The 20253-nt window shown below is 45.9% G+C and overlaps 1 protein-coding gene and 1 long non-coding RNA gene across 9 annotated transcripts in view; one reads left to right on the top strand and one right to left on the bottom strand.

Moving 5' to 3' along the window:
- Nucleotides 1–20253, bottom strand: part of LOC6500563 (band 4.1-like protein 4) — a 60710-nt gene that overhangs the window by 12376 nt on the left and 28081 nt on the right. For 6 of the 8 annotated variants that reach the window (XM_044714112.1, XM_044714113.1, XM_044714116.1 and 3 more), the window contains exons 3-13: nt 10204–10308; nt 9741–9865; nt 8285–8382; nt 8013–8221; nt 6954–7106; nt 5772–5944; nt 3859–4104; nt 1499–1948; nt 587–985; nt 240–524; nt 30–170 (exon numbers count right to left, since the gene is read on the bottom strand). In XM_044714112.1, coding sequence (XP_044570047.1) covers nt 30–170; nt 240–524; nt 587–985; nt 1499–1948; nt 3859–4104; nt 5772–5944; nt 6954–7106; nt 8013–8221; nt 8285–8382; nt 9741–9865; nt 10204–10308 — 2384 coding nt within the window. The remainder of the gene's footprint in view (nt 1–29; nt 171–239; nt 525–586; nt 986–1498; nt 1949–3858; nt 4105–5771; nt 5945–6953; nt 7107–8012; nt 8222–8284; nt 8383–9740; nt 9866–10203; nt 10309–20253) is intronic. The other 2 variants (XM_044714115.1, XM_044714114.1) reach the window with 2 other exon arrangements.
- LOC123256996 lies at nt 874–1517 on the top strand. The gene is made up of 2 exons (XR_006506885.1): nt 874–988; nt 1134–1517. It is a non-coding gene; the product is annotated as an uncharacterized LOC123256996 (long non-coding RNA).

Genomic DNA, 20253 nt, shown 5'->3' with positions numbered 1-20253 from the left:
AAAACTATCTAATAATAAATATTACTTACCTAACTAAGCCATTGTTACGCTCGCATTCCCTGGATGATATAGTACTAGCAGATCTGATAGATCCGTTTTTAGGGGCATGACCTCCGTTTCCTACCCCGACGCCGTTGCTGTCGTGTGGATGTGAGCTTTGATAATAAAGTCTGTGAAATGAAAATATTTAAAATAAGTCAGAAAAGCTATATAACTTCAGAAAACTATATAATCCTTACCCTCTGATACGATCCACACGATTCCTGGCCTGTCCGGCATTGCCCGACCCACTGCCGTTGGTGATAGTGTTGCCCGAACCCGTACTCTTGGCTCCTACGCTGCTCTTGCTGTTGCTCTTGTGAATCTTGAGGTTTGAGTTAGACCGCTTGGAGTTGGTCTCCACCACCGTGTAGGGAATCTCCCTTAGCTGCTGCTCCGACATGCCCTCAGTGTCCACCAGATCGAACTGCAGGTGCTTGGCCAGTTCACTATTCCACATGCGACTGCGTGACTCCGAAGGAGATCTTTTCAAAGAGAACCTATTTTAAATACGTGCTCTGGAAAAGAAAATTTTTTAGAAACTTACTTGTTCTTGCGATGCCTTCGCGACTTGTGATGCGAATGGGTGTCCGAGTGGCTATCGTTGCTGTGCAAGCTCCTGGCCACCATGCTGCTCTTGGAAACCGCCGCCTGCTGCACGGAGCTCTGGCCCAAACTTGCCTCTGCCTGGCGACGTTGCACCTCCCGCCACTGGGACGTGGAGTCAATAAGCTCAGCGCTGCCACTCCGCATCGAGGAGCTGCGGTGTCCGGAGTAACTGCGTCCTCGATTACTGTCGTGATCGGATCCGCCGGCCGAGTCCCTTCGGTGCCGATGGGATCTTCGGTGCTTGCGATGGTGGGAGCGTCCTGATCTTCCAGAGCGTCCAGATCCACGAGATAATTCACTTTCATTGTCGGAAGTGCGACGATGACGATGCTTATGTCTGGTACGATAAAAAGTTTTTTTTCTTCGATTAGTCATTCATTTTTTGGTATTTCGCCAGTCACGATAGTAGCCTACGTATGGACTGTCCGTTTATTTATTAAATTATATCTCTTAAGTTGGAGTATAATAAGGCCAATTCTTTTCAGATAAGATAAATATCCAAATGACACTTTGGAATGGAAGAGATTTTTGAAGATAAGATAATTATTCAAAGTTCGTGTGCACAACTTTTATCCATGTCTCAGGATGTACAAGTCAATATGGCTTTTAAGGAGCTCCACAAATCACAATCTGTCTACTGATTTGACTCTATCTTGAAGTTATTTTGCGGCCTTGGCATTATCAAAATATTTTTGATTTTCAAATGGAATACCAGATAAAAGTTGCACACGCCTTTTCTTTATAAGTTTTCTAGATAAGTGATTTTATAAACTAACTATTTCAGTTTTCTTGACCTTTTTCCAATTAATGTTAAAATTAAATAGTTTTGTAATAAATTTTTGTATCTAACCTGCGAGTAGATCGCGAATCGTTGGAGGAGTGACTCTCCACTGAGCTGGAGCGGTAGCGCTGCTGCTGGTGGGAGGCGGAGGACGAGCTGGCCCGCTGCTGTCGCTGATGGTGCGAGGAGGCGGCTGCCGACGAGGACTGGTGGTGCGGATGGTGGCTGGTTCCGTGGCCATGGCTATGGTGGCTGTGGTGGTGGTGCAGGCCCCCACCCGCCGTACTGGCCGACCGGACGGAGCGTGGACTCGACGGATTGTGGCCGAAGAGCGAACGCTGCTGGGAGCGGGGCCAGGGAGCACTGCGGGTGCTTCGAGGCGAGTCCGGGGTCTGGAGGTTTCCGCCGCTGTTGTTGTTGTAGCTGCTGGAGTTGTTGTTCTGCTGCTGCTGGTGGCAGGGCCGAATTCCCAGGCTGGTGGGTATACTGTAGGTGGAGCGGTACGGACTATCGTAGTTGCTGGAAAGGAGAGACAGGGAGGAAGATTAAGAGCGGGGGATCAGTCAGCAATCGCTCGGGTCTCGCATTATTTTGCCATAAATTTAAATTGTTTAACATAAACGTTGATTAAAGTCCGCGGCATTGAGGCATTGCGGCACCGCAGCACCATCGCAGCAGGCACCGGAGGCCATTTAGGCTGTCCGAGAAGGAGCCATCCGAGGGGGATGGCCGGTAACCCAGAACTCCAGGCCGAGATCGACACAGACAAATAATGCGCGTGTGTAAAATTGAGTAATTGCCGCACTGGCAATCAGCGGGCAATCATTTCGTACTCTCAGGAGTCGTCGCCATTTGACTGCAGCTCCGACTGCGGATTCAGCTCCAGCTTTAGATCCAGAACGTGGTCAGGCGTGCCTAGTGATTTATGTATGCTCCCGCTTCGAATTGGTTACTGCACTCGAAGAAAAACTCTTCTTCTGCCGATGGCCATCAGTAAAAAAAACAATTTGAGCTACGAATTTTTTTAAAAGTGATCGATCTGCGATCAGTGGTGTGGGGGCAGCTTGATTGGCCTGTCCGGCTGCCTGATGTTTGGGCTTCTCTTTGTTTGCAAATGATAAATGACGTGGGCTATTTGCTCATCCCAGCTCCTCCTAGGAATCCAGCGATTACGACGAGCCCAGATCGGCCGGGGGATTGGCTTCTATTACCTTATTTAGAGCCTCACCTGAGCGTGTAATTTATGCACGGATGGTGGGCAACACTTATACTGACAGCTAACAGAATGGAGCGAGGGAGCTGGGAAATTGTCTCTGGTAATTGCCTGATTCGAGTGCTTCTTAGGATCGCTTTCGGTTAACTCTTACAGCTCTTTCGTCTTCCAGAACACTCCCTGTTTTTTCCTTTTCAGGAAAGTTTGGGAAAGTGCGAACTAGAAACTATAAATCTCCTTGCATGACTCAATTTTTGCTCATTCCGACTCGTTTCGAACATCCTGGCACCACATTTCGACAACATTTGGACATTTCCGTTGTGCGGCAAGGACTCGGACCGGACTAATGGTTGGATTTTTATTTGTCTATATAATTTGATGTTTGCAACCATAAAACATTTAATAAATGTTGCGTCTAGACAATGTAACTGCCTTCAAAATGGCAACTAAATGGATTTTGAACACGAATTCGAAACAAAAATTGGGCAAGAGCACATGCCAAGGGGCACTTGAGCGAGGACAATGCCAAGGAGTTGCTATCCTGTCAAAAGCAAACATCGAATGGATTGTAATGGCGGAGAATGATGAAGTGCTTCTCTCCGCCAGCATTCCTTTCAAATTGAACCGGGGCGATACAATCAAGTGAGGCGTGCTACCAAATAGCTATAGCCATAGCAATAGCAATAGCATCCAATGAAGCTGCAGACAGGCCCCGAAAAATATGTTTGAAAATTAAAAACAGATCAAAGGGAAGCCCTCCAACGAGCCACATGAGAGCTCTTCCGGCGCGCCAGCTCCAAAAATGATTACTAAAAAAGCAACCGTCTGAGGAACAAAAAAAAGTGGCCGAAAAAGGACAACTACGTCAAAGGAAGCATCTGGCTGGTATATAAATGGGTAAAATGCAGAAAGCACTACGAGCGAAAAGGTTTTGTCTACACGGGAAGAAAGGATATTGAATCGGAATAGTATCTATTACTTTATTGGATTTTATCATCAGGTTAATCGGGATCAAGGGCTTGAATAGTTATATTTTATTTATGTAACTTAAACTATAATGCCTGGATAAAATTTTAAATCTAGTCCATGCCTTATTAGCTATTTGAAGATTTAAGGTAGTTTTTTTTAGTGCACCCTTTGGTAAACATGGCAGTTGGGTAAATCAAAACTTTTGTGCATGGAATGAAAACAAATGATGGGCATTTGGAGTACTCACTTGGAGATGGTGCCCAGACCGGGCTGCGGCAACGGCCTGTTGCCCATGTGGACGCCTCCAGGTCCACCTGCTGCTCCACTGCCGTTTCCATTGGTGGAGATGGTACCATTGCCGTTGCCGTTGCCGTTGCTGTTAAAAAAGTCATCAATCACGCGTCTCGGCTGGCGCTTGGAGGGGGTGCGGGTGAAGGCGGGCGGGGAGCGTCCGGCGGCAAGTTCATCCTTCTCCGTTTGCTTGTCCGGGCGACTTTTTGGGGGCAGGGTTTGCGGATACGGATACGGTTGCGGATGCGGGTCGGTTCAATTCGGGGGGTGGCAGACATGCGAGGCGAGTTTGCGAGGCGAGTGGTGGGTAACATAAAAGTAGGCATAAAGGCGTCCAAAAATATTAACAACCAAAAGCGGGAGAAGGCCAAAAAAATAAAACACCAAAAGTGAGAAGGCAGAAAACGAGAGTACGAATCATAGAGGACTGCTGATGTTGGCTAATAATGAACAGTGAACCATAAAAAGGTTGTAAAACCCTGACGGAATAAAATAAAAACCGAGAAACTTTCATTTGTTTCACAAATTAAAAACGTCGAGTCTACGCTGTGGTTCTGTTCTTGGGCCTCAGAGTCATAAAATGAGCCGACGCCCCCTGCGAAAAAAAACTTTTCGGCTTGGAAAATGCCTAAGCTATGGTCCTCGGCAGCGGAGTGGCATTTCCCTCGGCCAAGTTAATAGTTTCACTGAGTTACGGTTGGCCACGTGAACTCGATTTAGCCCGGCGCAAGAAAGTTTACCGCAGCAACTAAATGGTCAGCCACAGTCACCGCAAATGTCAGTCATAAACATGGCCGGAACAGTAACAGGAGTTGGCTCGGAGCAAGTCCAGGCCTAGGCTCTAGCTCTGGCTCAATCCCCTGCCACATTCGTCATGCACAATTGCCTGCATTTGGTGAGCCTGCTGCCTGGAGTTTCCTGGCTGGCACTCCTCCCCCTCTATCTGGCTGGGAGCCTCTTTTCGCAGAAAGTCATTAGTGGGCTTTGCACTCGAGTTGCTTTTTGGCTGACTGCCCGCTGGCCTTCAGCCCCCCCTTCCCCTCTCCTAATTTTGTATATGTTTCTTGTTTGCCTGCCAGCCTTCCTGCAGATCCGACATTTTTATTGGACTTCCAATTAGTTGGCCATGCAGCGATGGCGTAAACTTGATCTATGCACGCTGGATGGATGCATTCGGACCCTGCTTCTGTTTGGCCAGAGATGAGTTCTAATTGGATCTGCGGAAACTCGAGGAGCTGACATGCGAACTTGGTTCATTTGGAGGTACTGGGGCTTCTGGCTTCAGGGACAACGACAAAAAGTCTTCATTTAATGAGCTCTCTTATAATGAAAATTATACTGTGCGTATTAGTAAAGTCATTTTTTCAAAGTCTGGTAATAATTTGAAATTTAATAACTGGATCAGAAATGATTTTAAAGATTGGAAAGAGTAATCTATGGCCTGCCACATAATATTTCATTAATTGGCTACAAGGAGCCCCTTGCTAGCTATCCTCTTATGAACCAGTTCATTGACCAAACCCTAGACCATCCCTAATCCCTTGGCCACGAAAGCCACTCTGAGCTGACCCTTAATGAGCTAATCACATGAGGTGCACTCTGGGCTTGTCTGGGGTCTGAGCTGGACTCAAGTGCCGGGGCCATTGAAATTTGTTACGTCTTAATTGGCTGCGCTTTCGGGTTTTGGCCAATAAATTAGGCAGCCAGAGCCCCGGAGCTCAGAGTTCGGTTATGGGACTTACAACTTTATCTAATGGGCGGAGCGAGCACATGACTGCACCCACTCGTACTCGTGCTGGTGCTGCAACTCTTACTCGTACTTGCCACTTCCGGCAGTGGTCCTGCCACTCGAGCGGCAGATTTACTCACCTGTGCCTGAAGCGCGATCCCAGCTGGAACAAATCGGTGGCATGCGACTGGGAGCTGGGCAGCGGGGCCACTCGCACCTGTCTGAAGAACGCGTGGTGCTCCACGCAGCACCGCCACAGGTGCTTGCAGGCCGACTTGCGGGGTGTTTCGAAGCCATAAGTGCTCAGTTCGTTCTGTAAAATTGCAAAATCGCAAATGTGTGATAAGCGCAAAAGTCAAGTCACGACGGACCGGACCGAGGCAACTGCCAACTGGGAACCGGGAATATCGGGGTATCGGGAAACGAGGATGTGGGAACTGGAAACTGGGAAACTCTCACTGGGATATGCCGACAAAAGACCCAGGTCCTCCTTCTGCCCGGTTGCCAGACGAAGGCAAATTGAGTGAATGAATGCCTCAGCAAAGTTTGCTTCACTCCCCTGCCAAAGTGAAAAGTGTGAATCCGTTAGCCGAAAAAAAATGGGAAAAAATCAAGTTGAAGGAAAATGTTAAAGTTTCGCCTTTTGTGTGCGTCAACTGGCTGGGAAACTTTTTTGATTATCAAAGCGTTAACACCCAAAAGTGTGCAAGTTTCAGCAGCCACCATTCAGCGTCTTCTATCTTCTATCTGCTACCAGCTACCAGCTACTTGTTGTCTAACGAGTCTTTCAGCTCTTTCGACTGATTCTAGGCTCCTCCCACGTTGCTCTTGCTCCTGGCGCCACTTGATGCCGCTGACAGCCAAAAGTTGTCACCATAAGGAGGTCTCACAAAAAAATTGGCGACACTGCAAAATGCGAGTACGAAATTTTAAAAGCTAGCCCTTTTCTGAAGAACCTATAATACCCAGCAGTTTACTTTAAAAATAATGTTTAGCTTGGGCTTTTAAAAAGTTATTCTCCTTAAAGACAATAATTCATTCTAATTCTTGGGTAATTAAGAGTACTAACTATTCGAGTTAGTCTTGGTTCTAAAAATACCCTTTACTGCTAACTTTCGAACATTCACTCGCGGAACGAACTGCAAATTGTAAAAAGCACTTGTCGGCAAACAAATTTATGGCTGGGATGGGCATCGGCATCCACATCCACATCGTCACCATTGGCCATTGTCGTTTTGGGTACCCAGTTCCCAGTTCCCAATTCCCAGTACCAAGATCCCAGTTTCCAGATGCCATTGTCGTTGGGTGCGTTAAGAATTTACATTTTTATCGCTTATCCTGAGCATAAAATAGCGTCCTTTATAATAAACTTTGGCAATGCGCGGCCAATAGTAATGAGCCACCGTCGTCTTGTTGCGCAGGACGACAATCCCGCTAGGAGTCAGGCCCAGGAAGTATTCCACGCTGTCCTCGCCCTGTTGGAGAATCGGAGAAAAATAGAGAAACAAAGTGTGAGAATAGGGGATAGAAGGGTGTGGGATAAGAGTGAAACTTTGGCAAACAAAGGCAGGCTAAAGTTTCCTTTTGGCCATTGCCAAAAAATGTGTTAACAAGAAGAAAGTTTTCGCCCATTAGCAGCAGGCGGCATTTTTATGGATACCTCGTTCTTATAGCGCCACCCAAAAAAAAAAATAGACGAAATAAATGTAATTTCGGCTGTTAATTAAATTAAAAAAAAGGGGGAAGTAGCCGGGGCGCATAAAAGACGGCGGCCTGGCGCCGCGATAGTCAATGATTTGTGTCTATAAACAAACACAAGGGCGACGAGTGAGCCCGAGTGGAAAGGGGTGGCAATATCCATAACACATACCACAGCCTTGTGGAGTAGTACGTGGTACAAGGGTTCGGGGACCCCAAACTCCCCCCGCATACTCTCCGAATACAAACACAGCTGGTGATTTATTGAGGTTTGATATCAAAGTAAAGGGCAATAAAAAATGCAAATGAAGTGCCAACTTACGCAGCACAAAACCATAGAGACCCGGCTGGATCAGTAAGGGGTGGCCTGAGACACATAAGGCGTGGTTTTTTGGGGTAATCACTGCCCCTCGCACTCCCCCTATCACTCCACCAACTTGGGGGTCCAGAAATGTGAGCAAATGATTTATAATATTTGCCATGAAATGAAATTAAACTTTGCATTTCCCTCTGACCCCTTTTACACGGCTGGCTGGATGTTCAAACTCTGTCTGATGTCTGATGGTGAGCCATCCGACCCAGCTGCGGTTTCAGAGCTTGGGGTCATGCGAGGAGCATGAGCCTTCACTCACCACCCGTCCCCAGTGGGACACATGAGCGGCATCAGCAGATATGTAACTTACCAGAACGGGATGCAGATCAACGCCATACATATCGTGCCACTTGACTTTGTCCAGATAGTTCAGTTCGGCGCTGGAGGGCGACATACCCTTCAGCTGCTGGTGCAGCTCAGAGACCCGGGTTTCCAGTTCGCTGCTCTGATTCGGTAGCAGCCGGAACTCGGAGACGTAGCCTTTGGAGTGTCGCCTCTGATCGTAGTCGCCCAGCTCGGCTAAGGATTAAATGGGTGAGGATTGAAATTATTTTGATTTTGAAACACCATCCTTATACTCACATTGCACCACAAAGGCACCCAGCTCGGCGGCCAATTCGAATGCCACTGGCAGACGACCCTGCAGGACATCTTGTTTGACTTGCAGAAAAAGTTGATACCTGAAAACGACAAATTTCATTAGTCAAAACAGCAACACTAAGCGGAGGAGGACAACACAAAGCAGTTAACAAGTTGACAAACAAATCTGAGCATGAAATTAGTTGATCCCTTTTGATGTTTGGCCAAGGTAAACACAAGCGACTTGTTGACTTTGGGCGTAACATGGAAATCATGAAACGGAACAAATAAACAAAGGACAGGCCAGGATATTTTGAAAAGCAGCAAGCCGGCATCATATTTCACAATTATTTGCAGGCCAAACTTCAAGCTGCCTATTTTCCCTAATCCTTTTTGGCCTGGTCAGAACTCGATGCTGGGACAATCCCACTCATCGTCAATACGTCCGACAGTCTGCCTGTCTGGCCGGTTCGACAATCCTCCTCTTATCCAGCATCATCGGAATTTTCAACTTTGTCCTGTCTAAAGTCAATTGCCGTTTATTGTATGCCGCAGACTTTGTATAGCTAAAATAACAAAATTCTTTGGCCGTAGTGCACTTCCAATAATGCAACGGCAATTGCACTGCCATGCCCCCATCTAGAGTGGTTGGCTACAAGTGCATTTCGATGCATTTATATGCGCTAATATTAGCGAAGCAGCGGCAGTTGGATTTTGATGATGTTTGGCCAACGGTTGGATCCATCGAAGCTCTGTCCCCTTTCTCCTATCCCTGTGGCACATCCCCGTCACCCGGCCATGATTATGACGAACGTGTCGTCGTATAAAAGGCAAATATTTGCACACACCAAATGCTTGATAAATGCAGCAATCTTCCCCAGACACCGACCGGCGCAATGACGTGCCGATGAGAGCTCTCGCCATGATGATGGACCGATACCGTGGCCAGGTCCTCTGGCATGTCCCTTGACACACCGGTAACCAGCATAATCGCTGGCGATTGCGTTTGCATTTGCGACATTTGGCATTTTGCATTTTCCCCATGCAATCCGATCAAAAATCCATATGCTGCATTTCCCCATATCCCTTCGGTGTGCTTTTGCCGGCCTTTTTCAATTTTTCAATTTAACCCTCTGACGACTGGGTTATTTTAATTTATTTTGCTTGATGTGCGCGCATAAATGCATTAATTGCACGATGCATTATCCATTAGTTGGTGAGTTGGAGAGTTCGCAGTCCAGACTCCGGACTCCGGACTCCGGAACTCGTGCGTCTCAATTCGCTTCATTTGTTGTTTATTTCATTATAATTATGCGTCTGTGTGCATCAATTAACAAATTAAATTTGCCAAATTCAATTTAGTGGATATGGCCGAGACCAAAAGTTGAGTCGTGGGAATATTAAATGCTTAAATAGTTAATGCTCCACCCATAATTGTATCGATTTGTGGGCCACTCACCTGGTTATTTCCTCCAGCAGCTTGCAGGGGTCAGCCGCATAAAATTTCACGCCGAAGTACAAGTCATAGGGATCCGATTTGGGCTTCAGCTGGCGGGATATCCGCGATGCAGGATCCAGCCAGTGCTGTAAAGAGACCAAAAGATATAAACGTTAAGGTCGTGTATGGAGGTCGCGGAAGGACTTTCTGTCCAGGACCAATGAAAGCGAAATTATGCAATTCGCCCCGAGGCAACAGCCAAGGAAACTCAAAGAGTTGGCCTCAGTCTGAGTCTGGCGACTGGGGCTCTTTGTTTTCGCTTTTCAGCGCTCGACGCGCCTGAATGAATTTCATTGAAAACGAAAATGAATTTCAAAAACCAATATGCTTGCCCACCGGAAGTGGGTGTGGTGGCTGCGTCTGAGTCCTGGCCCTTTCTTGCTGCACGCTGCCGCTGCCACTGCCACTGCCACACTACACTCACCGTTTGATTCTCCTCGTCTATGTAACGTATGCCGAAGTATGAGGTCTCGATTAAATTGAGCCTGGCAAAGACGACATCCAGCAGAGCCTGGCCCGGCAAATCATCCTGAAAATAGACAAGAAAATTGCTGTTAAAACAGAGCAAGACCGAGTAGCAAGCATGCAAGGAGCATGGAGCTGGAGCAGGAGGAGAAGGAGCAGCAGGAAAGGCTCCGGTAAAGGCAAACACTGGAAACACTGGCAAACTGTTGAGCCATTGAATGGCCACAGACTGGGTAACCGGTCCCCATCCTGGCCCCCGTCCCGATGTCCTGTCCTTCTATCCGGTTGGCTAACTCTGCCGCCCCGACAAAAGTGAAAACTTCCCAGTGACAATTATTCAATTGGAAAATTGCTGCCTTTTTTGCCGGTTCAGCCTCCGTATTACCCAGCCCCGTGCACTTTCTTTATGCCTTAGCCAGTTTGCAGATAAAATAAAATGGGGAAATGGAGAAATGAAGAAATAAAATGGTAGAACAGCCGCCAGAGCAAATAAGAGAAAATGTCCCCGGCCAAACAATTTATGGCAAATCGAAAGCGGCCAAAGTCGAGCAATCAACAATTTTCTGTTGGTTTAATTTAATTTGTTAAAGCTTTAAAATGCCAATTCCCTTTTTTCTCGCCCGTCTGTCTAGTAGCAATAATAAATTGAGTTTATTCTCGGGGGAGAGCCCCTACGCAATCATCAACCCCTGGTCCAAAAAGGTTGCCGCAGCTGCAGGAACCGCAAAAAGCACCCAAACTATGGCCAGGGGCGTGCTATTGTTAACCGCAAAGGCTGCTGCCTCCGCCGCTGCTGCTGCTGCTGCTGCTGCTGCCACGCCCTCTCTTCCTCCGACCTCCAACGGACGCTTCTTCATTGTCTGTAGTGTGTCTCATATGGAGCAGCTGGCGCTTCAGCTCCAGCATGTACGATTCCTGGCCCTTCGTCCTGGCACTTTTGTTTTTGTTGTGGTCTCTCTCGTTTTTGGTATCTGTTTTTTTTTTTTGGCACTGGCCAACAGAGTCTGACTTTTGCTGCCAATGCTGGTGTTGGTATTATTTTTGTTGTTTCTGTTCGACCCGCTGCCATGTTTTATTTATGGTATTCCTGCTCGGTCAAAGGATCCCTTTGGGGGCCACAACATCCTGCACACGGCATTTCCCTCTGCATGCATTGGCCGGCTTTATTGTTGTTGCGTAATAAACTTAATGGCTGGCAAGTGTGAACAAACTTGGCTTGGGACTCGGCCTGCCACTTGCTTTTTTGAGTTGAACTCCTTTTGAATTTATGCTTAGCATTCCGCTGACCTCAGGCCCAGTCCGAAATCGAGCTTCTTAACTTGCCGTTTGGGAATTACGAATGCCAGATAATAGAGTGGAGTTAAAAATTAAACCAAAAATACCTATATTTCTTTGAATCATTATTGTGGTTACAGAAGAACAGATCAAATTTAAACTATTGGCCTAAAATATTACATGAACTTTGACCGCAGTGAGATGCAAATCCCTTCTTTTGATGTGGACTTTACATTTTAAACTGAGAACACTCCGCTTGAAAGTTAATTTTTGCATGAACTCTACACCACAAGGGACGTTGTGCGGGAGTGTGTGTGTCAAAAACTAATTGCATTTGTGCTGACTGCATTAGATGACAGTTGGGAGCAGAGCGAAGTGACATACTGACAGTGACATCAGCAGTGACTAAGTGAACGTGCTGCTGCAGTTCTGCAGGCCATCCTGCCAGTCCTGCCATCTAACCATCCTGCCAGAGAGCTGCTCCTCAAATTGCATTACAAATACGTGAACGTGGGCAAGGACATTAATACAATGGTCTGTGAAATATTCTGCACAAGCCATGTCCTTCTTGTTGTCACCGGTTCTCTGTTGTCCTTTCTCCGCAGACTGTTGTTCTTCCTGTTGTTTTTGCTGTCAATGCTTTTACCATAAAACACAACAAAGTACAACACAACACAGTAGAACACAAGGAGAAAAGTGCATTTTAAAAATGCATAAGAGCCATGAGCGTTCATCATATTGTCGGTTGCCGTTTACTTAGTGAGAAAGTCTGAGACAGGCGAACGGAGCTAATAATGCATGCGCCGCAAATGGAATTCTAGATGAGGTGAGAGTGGAGCGAAATAATATCCTTTAAAGTGTGCCAAAGTGAGGCATCTCCTTCGAAGCATCGATCTCCGAGACGATGGGCTTTGCCAGCCATCCCTGGCTGCCGAGGCCGAGACAGGAGTATCCCCAACTAATAGACACCCCTAACGAGTTCCAGCCTAATGAACTACGCCTCGTGCATGTCTAAAGTCGTTCAACGGCAAAGTTATGGCTAAAAATTAACGTAAACATGTGTGGGTCCGCAATGGCCGGCAATTAATCACAAAGGCTTCGTCGACCAGAAACCCGGAAAAACTTGTGCAAACAAAAGTGTTTAAGTCCCAAAAGGTTTTCCACACAAGCGTCTGAGGCAAACTCATTTCCTCCTCCGTATATATCCATCTAAAACGCCCCAAATTCACACACACACTCCGCACACCCCACTCTACACACACAACTCTTACTCTCTGACAGAGTTCAATAAATTAGATTTTACCAGAGTCGAAGTGAACTGAAGCAATGACGTAGATTATGTCTGGGGCATCAAAGGATGATGCGGATGCGGATGTGGATGAGGATGCCGAGGCTAGGATATATCCTTGGCTATAACTGATGCTGACAGCAGCGAAAGGCAGGCGAGGGGATAGGAAAAAAATTAAGGAGACGCCGGATGTGCCTGTCGATGATTATGTTGATGCTAATGATGATTAGGTCTTTGGCTAAAATGTCTTAATCAAATTATGCTTACTTTGATGTTGCTGGAAGGACCTCCCGTCAGCCGCCTTGCTCGCTGTTGCCAAAGGACATCGAATCCTGGCCAAGTACACTTAATGAGCTTACATTTTTCCCAGCCCTCCCAGCGCCAGCGTCCCCAACTCTCAACCTCGATTGCCTGCTTTTCTTGTCAGCTGCCGGCAACAAGAGAGAAGAAGTTTTTGCCATGCAACTTAATTAGAGAACGCCAAGTGGTAAACCGGAAAATATAGCACACATGTCTGGCCGGCAGCCGGCTTTTAACCACCCCCTGTAGACTCTACTGTGATGCTGTATTTTCACCCCTTGAGGGACACTTTTTCCAAGGAAAATCCCAGCTTCGCGTTTTGGCTAAAACGTAATCAGAGTCTTGCCAAACTGTAACTACGTGACTAACCCAATTTTGGCCCTATGCGTGTTCAGAAATCTGCCGAAAGTCGCCACGATTTTAACATAGTTAAGTGTGAAAACACATTCTTGCTTCCTAATAAAATTAATACTTAAAGCTTGCCAAAACCTGATATAAATAATTTACTTACTTCCTCATTTTCAAAGGGTAAATTCGACAAAAAAATTTAAAAAAAAATCGTTGACAGATATTGATGCGGATTGATGAACAATCGATCTGCAAATCGATTAAGGTATTCCGCTCATGAATCGGATGATTATTGGCCAAGATATGGCCATCGTTGGGGGCTCTGTAGTCCTCCCCATGCACTTCCCCCATTTTGAATATTTTTGTTTCTAGATTTTGATGCAGATTGATGGAGAATCGATCTACAAATCGATTAAGATGTTCCGCTCAAAGATCAGACGATTATTGGCTATGATAGGCTCGCTGTGGTCATATAGTCCACCCCAGGCGATCGAAAAAATAGACCGAAAAAATATATTTTTCTTAGATTTTAATGCAGAAACGATCTACAGAAGGTTAAAGATATTTCGCTTAAGCAGATTGGTGCCTTATTTTTCGCCATTTAATTTAGAAGCCTGTAAAGAAGAAATGCCAGCTTAGTGTTTCCAAAAGAACAAAAAAAAACAAAACAAACAGAAATGGAAAATGAAAACAAACCCAAGTCACTGGCAATGGGGGTCAGGTCAGATGGTGAAAATGATGCTCGGCATCTGCTCCCAAAAGCTTTTACCTCCACGGGTCGTATACTTAATCTCCTATGTCTGCCAGGGTGCACAGTGTGTGTATGTGTGTGTGTGTGTGTGTGCAGGGTCTCCAATTGCATTGTGCGTATAATTGCGATGCTTGGCTTAAACGTGCGCTGACCTCTGACAACAAAGCCAAACACAAAGCAAAAAAAAGTAAAAAAAAAGTAAAAAAAAAGAAAATAAAAACATACCGAGAGGCGAACACAGATACAAAAAAAAAAAACCCAGAGATGCATTCGTTTGTGTTTATAACGGCATTATGAGTCTTAAGCTCGGGGCACGCCAAAAGCAGTAAGCAAAAAATAGAAATAAAAACATGCAAAAAAAGGAAAAAAAAAAAAAACAGAACAAACAAAGCTAAAACAAGAGATAGAGATATACTCCAGGGAAAGAGAGAGAAAACACTCAGCCGCCTGCAATGTCACAGACAAAACGGCGACAAAATGAAAGAAAAGCAATGGCAGCAACATCGTGTCGTCGTTATGCACAAAACCAGGCAGCTAGGCGGCTAGGCAGGACGGCAGGCAGCGGGCCCAAATGCTAAAGCAGATTTATGTCTCCGAAAACCCTGCTGAATCCCCTTCATCCACCGGCCATTCCTCATCTCATTCCATCTTGGCTCACGACCCCACCCGATCCGCCAGCTCATCCCATATTGGCGCATCTTCACCTAACTGAAAAACACATTCAACAAACGAGATTTGCGTAATTCCTGCAGCTCAGCGCAGAAAAGAAGGTTCGTCTCGTTTCGTTTCGGTTTTGGCTTGTTGTGTTATGTGTGTGTGTTGTTTGCCGGTTGTTCTCAGCCATGTTGTTGTCGGCGGTGAGGTTGTTGCCGCTCTTTGAGATTCCACTGTCGTGTGCTGAATACCCTCAACCAGGTAAGGATAATCATGGTTTCGAAGTGGCATGAAAGAGTTGCCCAGGCATAGCTTATAGTTTTAAGTACTATATTTAATTCTCTTAATTAATTAATAATATTTAAATGCTTTTAAGCTCTCTGCAATAAGCCACCTTTTACTTCTTAAGACTCCTGGAAATATTAAATACAATGCTATTGTATTTTGCATTTTCAATTTGAATTAAATGTTTATTATTTTAAAATTTTCCCAGAGCTGTTTTGTATTTTTATCTAGTCTTTGGAGTCTAGACTCTAGGGCAACCATTAGTCTTTGGGTCTTGGGAGACTCTGCTCCTCGCTGTGGCACAGATGCTGGCAGTTTAGAAACGTCGCTGTCTGTTTACGAGAGTTTTATTTCGCCTGCCACGCCAAACGGGCACAAAGCCTGACAATGCTAGATGTGGATGTCGATGTGGATGTGGATGCCTGGGACTCAGCCTGTGACTTTGGCTCTGACTCAGGTTCAGCTGCAGCTTGGCACGGAGCTCTGGCCTTTGGAAGACGACGTTGCAATATGAGTTGTGAGTACTGCGAGTACAGGGAACGTCATCGTCATCGCCATCGCCATCGCCACATAGCGGCACTTTTTATAACGATTCTTGTCTCCTTGTTGTATGTGGCATGTTTGGGATGTTTTTTTCTTTTTTTTTTTTGGCCCGTTTGGTGGGCCGTTGACGTTTGTCGCATCTTTCCGGCACACATTCAGCATTTTTTTCCTCTTGCCATTCTCTTTGAGGATAGTTTCCTTTGCAGTGCTAATTCCAGCTCTGGGCCAGGCCATCGATATGCATCTCGAAGGGGGCGAGCGAGGTGAAATATTGTACGTGAAACTGTTTAGCTGTTCAACTTGTCTCGGGCTTTTCCGGATGAGATGGAGCTACGACTTCCGCCGCAGAGGCATCACTTGCATTTTCCGCAAAACAAAAAAAGCGTCTGTGCAAATGCTGGATATCATTGTTTGGCTGGCAAATATTTCTGCGCTTATCCCCGGTGCCACGTAAAGCACGCAGCCAAGACATGGATGTGTCTGCGCGTCTGTGGTCCACGCTCACCTTGAATTTCTTTGGCGCTTTGTTGGCCTGGCCCATTCAAACGCTTGGCAAACAAACAGCGGAGCCAACTGACAGAAAGATAGACGTGGCGAGGGGATCTCTGCCGTCCCGGACCAGACCACCAAGTGAGTGAGTTATCTGATGGCCGTCAACTATACAGGGTATAGGGTATCCCCCTTCGTATTGCCACCCACCCGATCCACAGCCTGTCGACCGACCGACCGACCGACCGGCCACCCGCTGATGTCTGGCCGTCTGACAGTCTGTTCTGTATTTGCGTTTAAAGTTTTTTTGATTGAATTGTTGCAAATTGTTTGCAAATCTATTTCGTTGGCCCCTCACCATCCTACTGTTCCTACTATTTCTATTCCTCCTTGGGTTCGGTTCGGTTTCTCGATTGAACAATTGCTTTTTGTCTTGTCTGTGGTGCGGTGGTTCGACGGTTCAGTGGTGTGGGCTTTGTGGCCACGCAGATATTCAGATATTCAGATATAGCCAGCCAGTCTCGACTTGACACTGAGTTATGGTTCTGACAGCTGCGAAAGGCAACGAACGGGCTCTGAAAACCCAGAGCTCTTGGCCAGAGCCGAATTTCAGTTCCTTTCAAGGGGCGCTTTGTTAATCCTATTAGGAACCGAAGCGCAACTTCAGCAACAGATAAAGTAATTACCCCAGCTGCCAAAAAAAAATGTCAGAAAAAAAGGGGCAGAAACGGAAAACGGTTTAGCTGATTTTTGCAGAAAGGTAAAGCATTCTGGCGTTTGGGTCTAACCTTTTGGCCCTTATTAATTACATCGTTTCGAGATGGCTAAAAGCGAGAGTATGCTGAGTTTGGGATTTCGTTAAGACGGGGCCATACCGCCCCCCCACTAAACTAAAAGTTTAATCCATTGTTCCAGAGTATATTTTTTCATATTAAACATTTGCCTCGGAAATGATGCCATTTTCATTCTGATTCCAAGGGTCAAATCAATGGCCTGGCCATGGAAAATGGCCAGAATAACCGTCTATAACTGCCTCGGCGAGCGTTAACTTTAAGCATCGCCCCCAAATACATAGATACAGGTGAGGTGTGGGTGCTGAAATCTAGACGCCGGCATTTATTTAGCCATTAAACACGCTTCATGGGCTTTGCTTATTTTCATTTTCATTATCAATTTGGACGCGGGCTCCGTCCGGTTTGTTTCTGGCTGGCTGGCAGGGGGAGGAGTGTCAAGGGGGACCGGGGTGGACTGTAAAAAAGCTTTTAAGTTAATTATGTTGGCCATAAACTGCAGGTTTATTTCGGCCAGCAATGACGCGAGCTGCGGCAACTTTTCGTGTGAACATTCAAGCGGGACTCTAATTAAATGTCGCTCGGGGGCATGACCAACTTTTCGTCTATACATTCGGATACGTAATACTTATATCTGGCTATATGGCAATTTCGAATACCAATGCACCACAGCCCCAGTCACAGTCACAGTCATAGTCGGACTGGAGCTGAAGTGTTTGCTCGTGAAACACTCGAACTAACCATTTTCCATTTCGGCCTGTCATTGTGGCCAGTGTGAAGTGTGTTGGGAATGATTTACATAAATTCTCAAATGGCCATGTGCAGAGCACAGAGCCAAAAGCAGAGCAGCATACCAACGAATAGCGGCAGACTAGCAGACCAGCAGCGCACCCTGTATTGACAGAATCAAGCGCTGGACAAACAAAACCCACACACTCCGCCACTCGGAACCGTTAAGAAATAATTATATAACCTTATCCAGCCATAACAAGCTTATACCATTTTGGCCAGCTCAAGTGCCAAGTCCACAGCAAGAAGTGCCGCTCTGCTCGGGAGCACTTGAAGTTGCCAAGTCCGCGCCGTGAATTTGACTTTGCGCCTCCATGCTCCATGCCCCATGCTCCATGCTGACTGCGCCCTGGCCAAATGTCATTAGCATGGTAAGCATGATAAATGGCACACAAACTCACAGATTTGGTCTATATATAGTGCTCACCTACCTATATACATACATATGTGTATATTATTGTAAGGGGGGGAGGGTATATGTCGGGCCATGAAGTCGTCAAAATCATTTGTCACAGTTTTGCCAGCTTTTAAGTGGCTGGTCTCCAGGGCCGCGCCAGAGGTCTTGTCTCGACTCTGACGGGTTCAACTTCATTTTTCAAACTTTTGTCTCGGGAACTTTAAGATCCCTTGGAATGTATGTCAAAAATGTACAATAGGATTTTGTGGGAATGCTGGAATAACTTGAATTTTTGTAGAGTCCCATGTTCAGAGACTTGGGGGTTTCTGAGATCAATAATCCTTCTTAATTACGCTGGACTCATATGGTTTCTACTTCTTTATAGTTCTGGTTCAATCTAAAATAATAAATAAAGTCATTTTAAATTATGAATCAAACAGCAATTATTGCTGCTATCATTTATATGAGCTTTCCAATTAATTATTATTTTACGTTCAAACACTATTCATATTAAGTTATGCTACTAAATACCATTGATAATGGCCTTGCAATGATTCATGCTTGTGGTCTCCCCATAAGAACGAAATTTATGAATTAATGTCTACTAGTTATGATTCAGCCAAATTACTGTCTACCGATTTTCATTCATAACTTTGTGGCTTAGTTTAGGTGCAGCAGTCTACAAATTTGTTTATTTTCCATTCATCAACTCGAGTATAATCCGTAAGTTTACACATTCCGAAAAATCGCTCATACGCAACGTTGGCGCAGCTCTTGTCATGGCCATGAAATATCGATTGCATAACTTTTGAGGGACGGGAGCCGGATGAAAGATGAGATCTGGTATTGCAGCATTGACTGATGTTGCGGATATAACTGTGACAGTAACTTGGCGCCAGATGAAATGCAAAACGAGTCAACCGCAGGCTGTTCGCTTCATGTAACCTCCAGCTTCGCTCCGCTCCGTCCCGGTCTCAGTGCCATTTAAAAGGGCACTCCTCCCGGTTTTAACATTAATGCCAGACTGCAACCGTTTGGCTGCTTTAAGTGCGTGTGCTTAGTGCCATCGGCAGCCGTCAAAATCAACACGGCCAACGGCAACGGCAACGACAACGACAATGGAAACAACGCAGTAGCTGCCAATATGCACTAAGAGAAATAAGAGTTTTCTTTATAATTTTATATATATTTTTAAATATTTAGAGTTAGTTTGTAAATTGATTTTAGTAACGTACTTTTGAGAGTAGTGTTTCATATAAAATATAAAATCTTATGCCTCTATTTTTTAGGAGTGCCTTCCCTCTTTGTGGCAACTTGACAGACAACTGAGGCAACAGATACAAAAATAATGAAAACATAGCCCTCCCCCCGCAATGTCTCACCCGGTCGGCGTGTAAATAAAATTACGTTTTGAGGCTGGCGGCCACACGCATTTTTTTTCCTTCCTCCGGCCGCCGCTGCCATTTTTGCATATCAGCTCGTCGTCATCGACGCAGCGGCTCTTTGAGTTTTCATTCATGGCTGGCTTTCAACGTTGTTTGTCGCGGCTTTTTTCTGGGTTTTCGGAATTTGTCGGCGAGTCTTTTATCAATCATGTGGCTGAGCAGTGGGTCTAGGTGACTTGCCCGGCCAATAATGACAAGCGATAAGTTGTCGTTGCCCCTTCTGCCTTTCTGGCTTCCGCCGACTCCCGACTTCCCACTCCCCACGGCCCACTCCAGCCACTCTACTCTTGCCACTTGCTCACTTGTTTTTACCAGTTTAAACTCATTAATAATGACCCCCGGGGCACTGGGCTGGTTGTCCGCTGTCCGGTGTCCGTTGTTGATGTCCGCCCAGTTGGCCATTGTCAAATGGCTGCCACACCCCCTAATGCACAAGTTATGCCCAGCCGATGGCGGTTTTGCATACAATTTGGCTTTGGTTTTGGCATCAACGAGCTTACAGCTGTTTGGGATCTTGTAAAATTATTATAAATCTCCCGCTGATGAGCTGTGATTATTAGCGTTTTACGTGCTCCAATTTTTGCGCATGCAACACACGCCACGAGCATGCAAGTGTCATTAGTCAGTTCCCGGAATGGAATGGATAAACTAGTC

Source organism: Drosophila ananassae, chromosome 2L, assembly GCF_017639315.1.
Source record: "Drosophila ananassae strain 14024-0371.13 chromosome 2L, ASM1763931v2, whole genome shotgun sequence".
NCBI lineage: Eukaryota > Metazoa > Arthropoda > Insecta > Diptera > Drosophilidae > Drosophila > Drosophila ananassae.
This window is presented reverse-complemented; position numbering and strand designations above follow the sequence as displayed.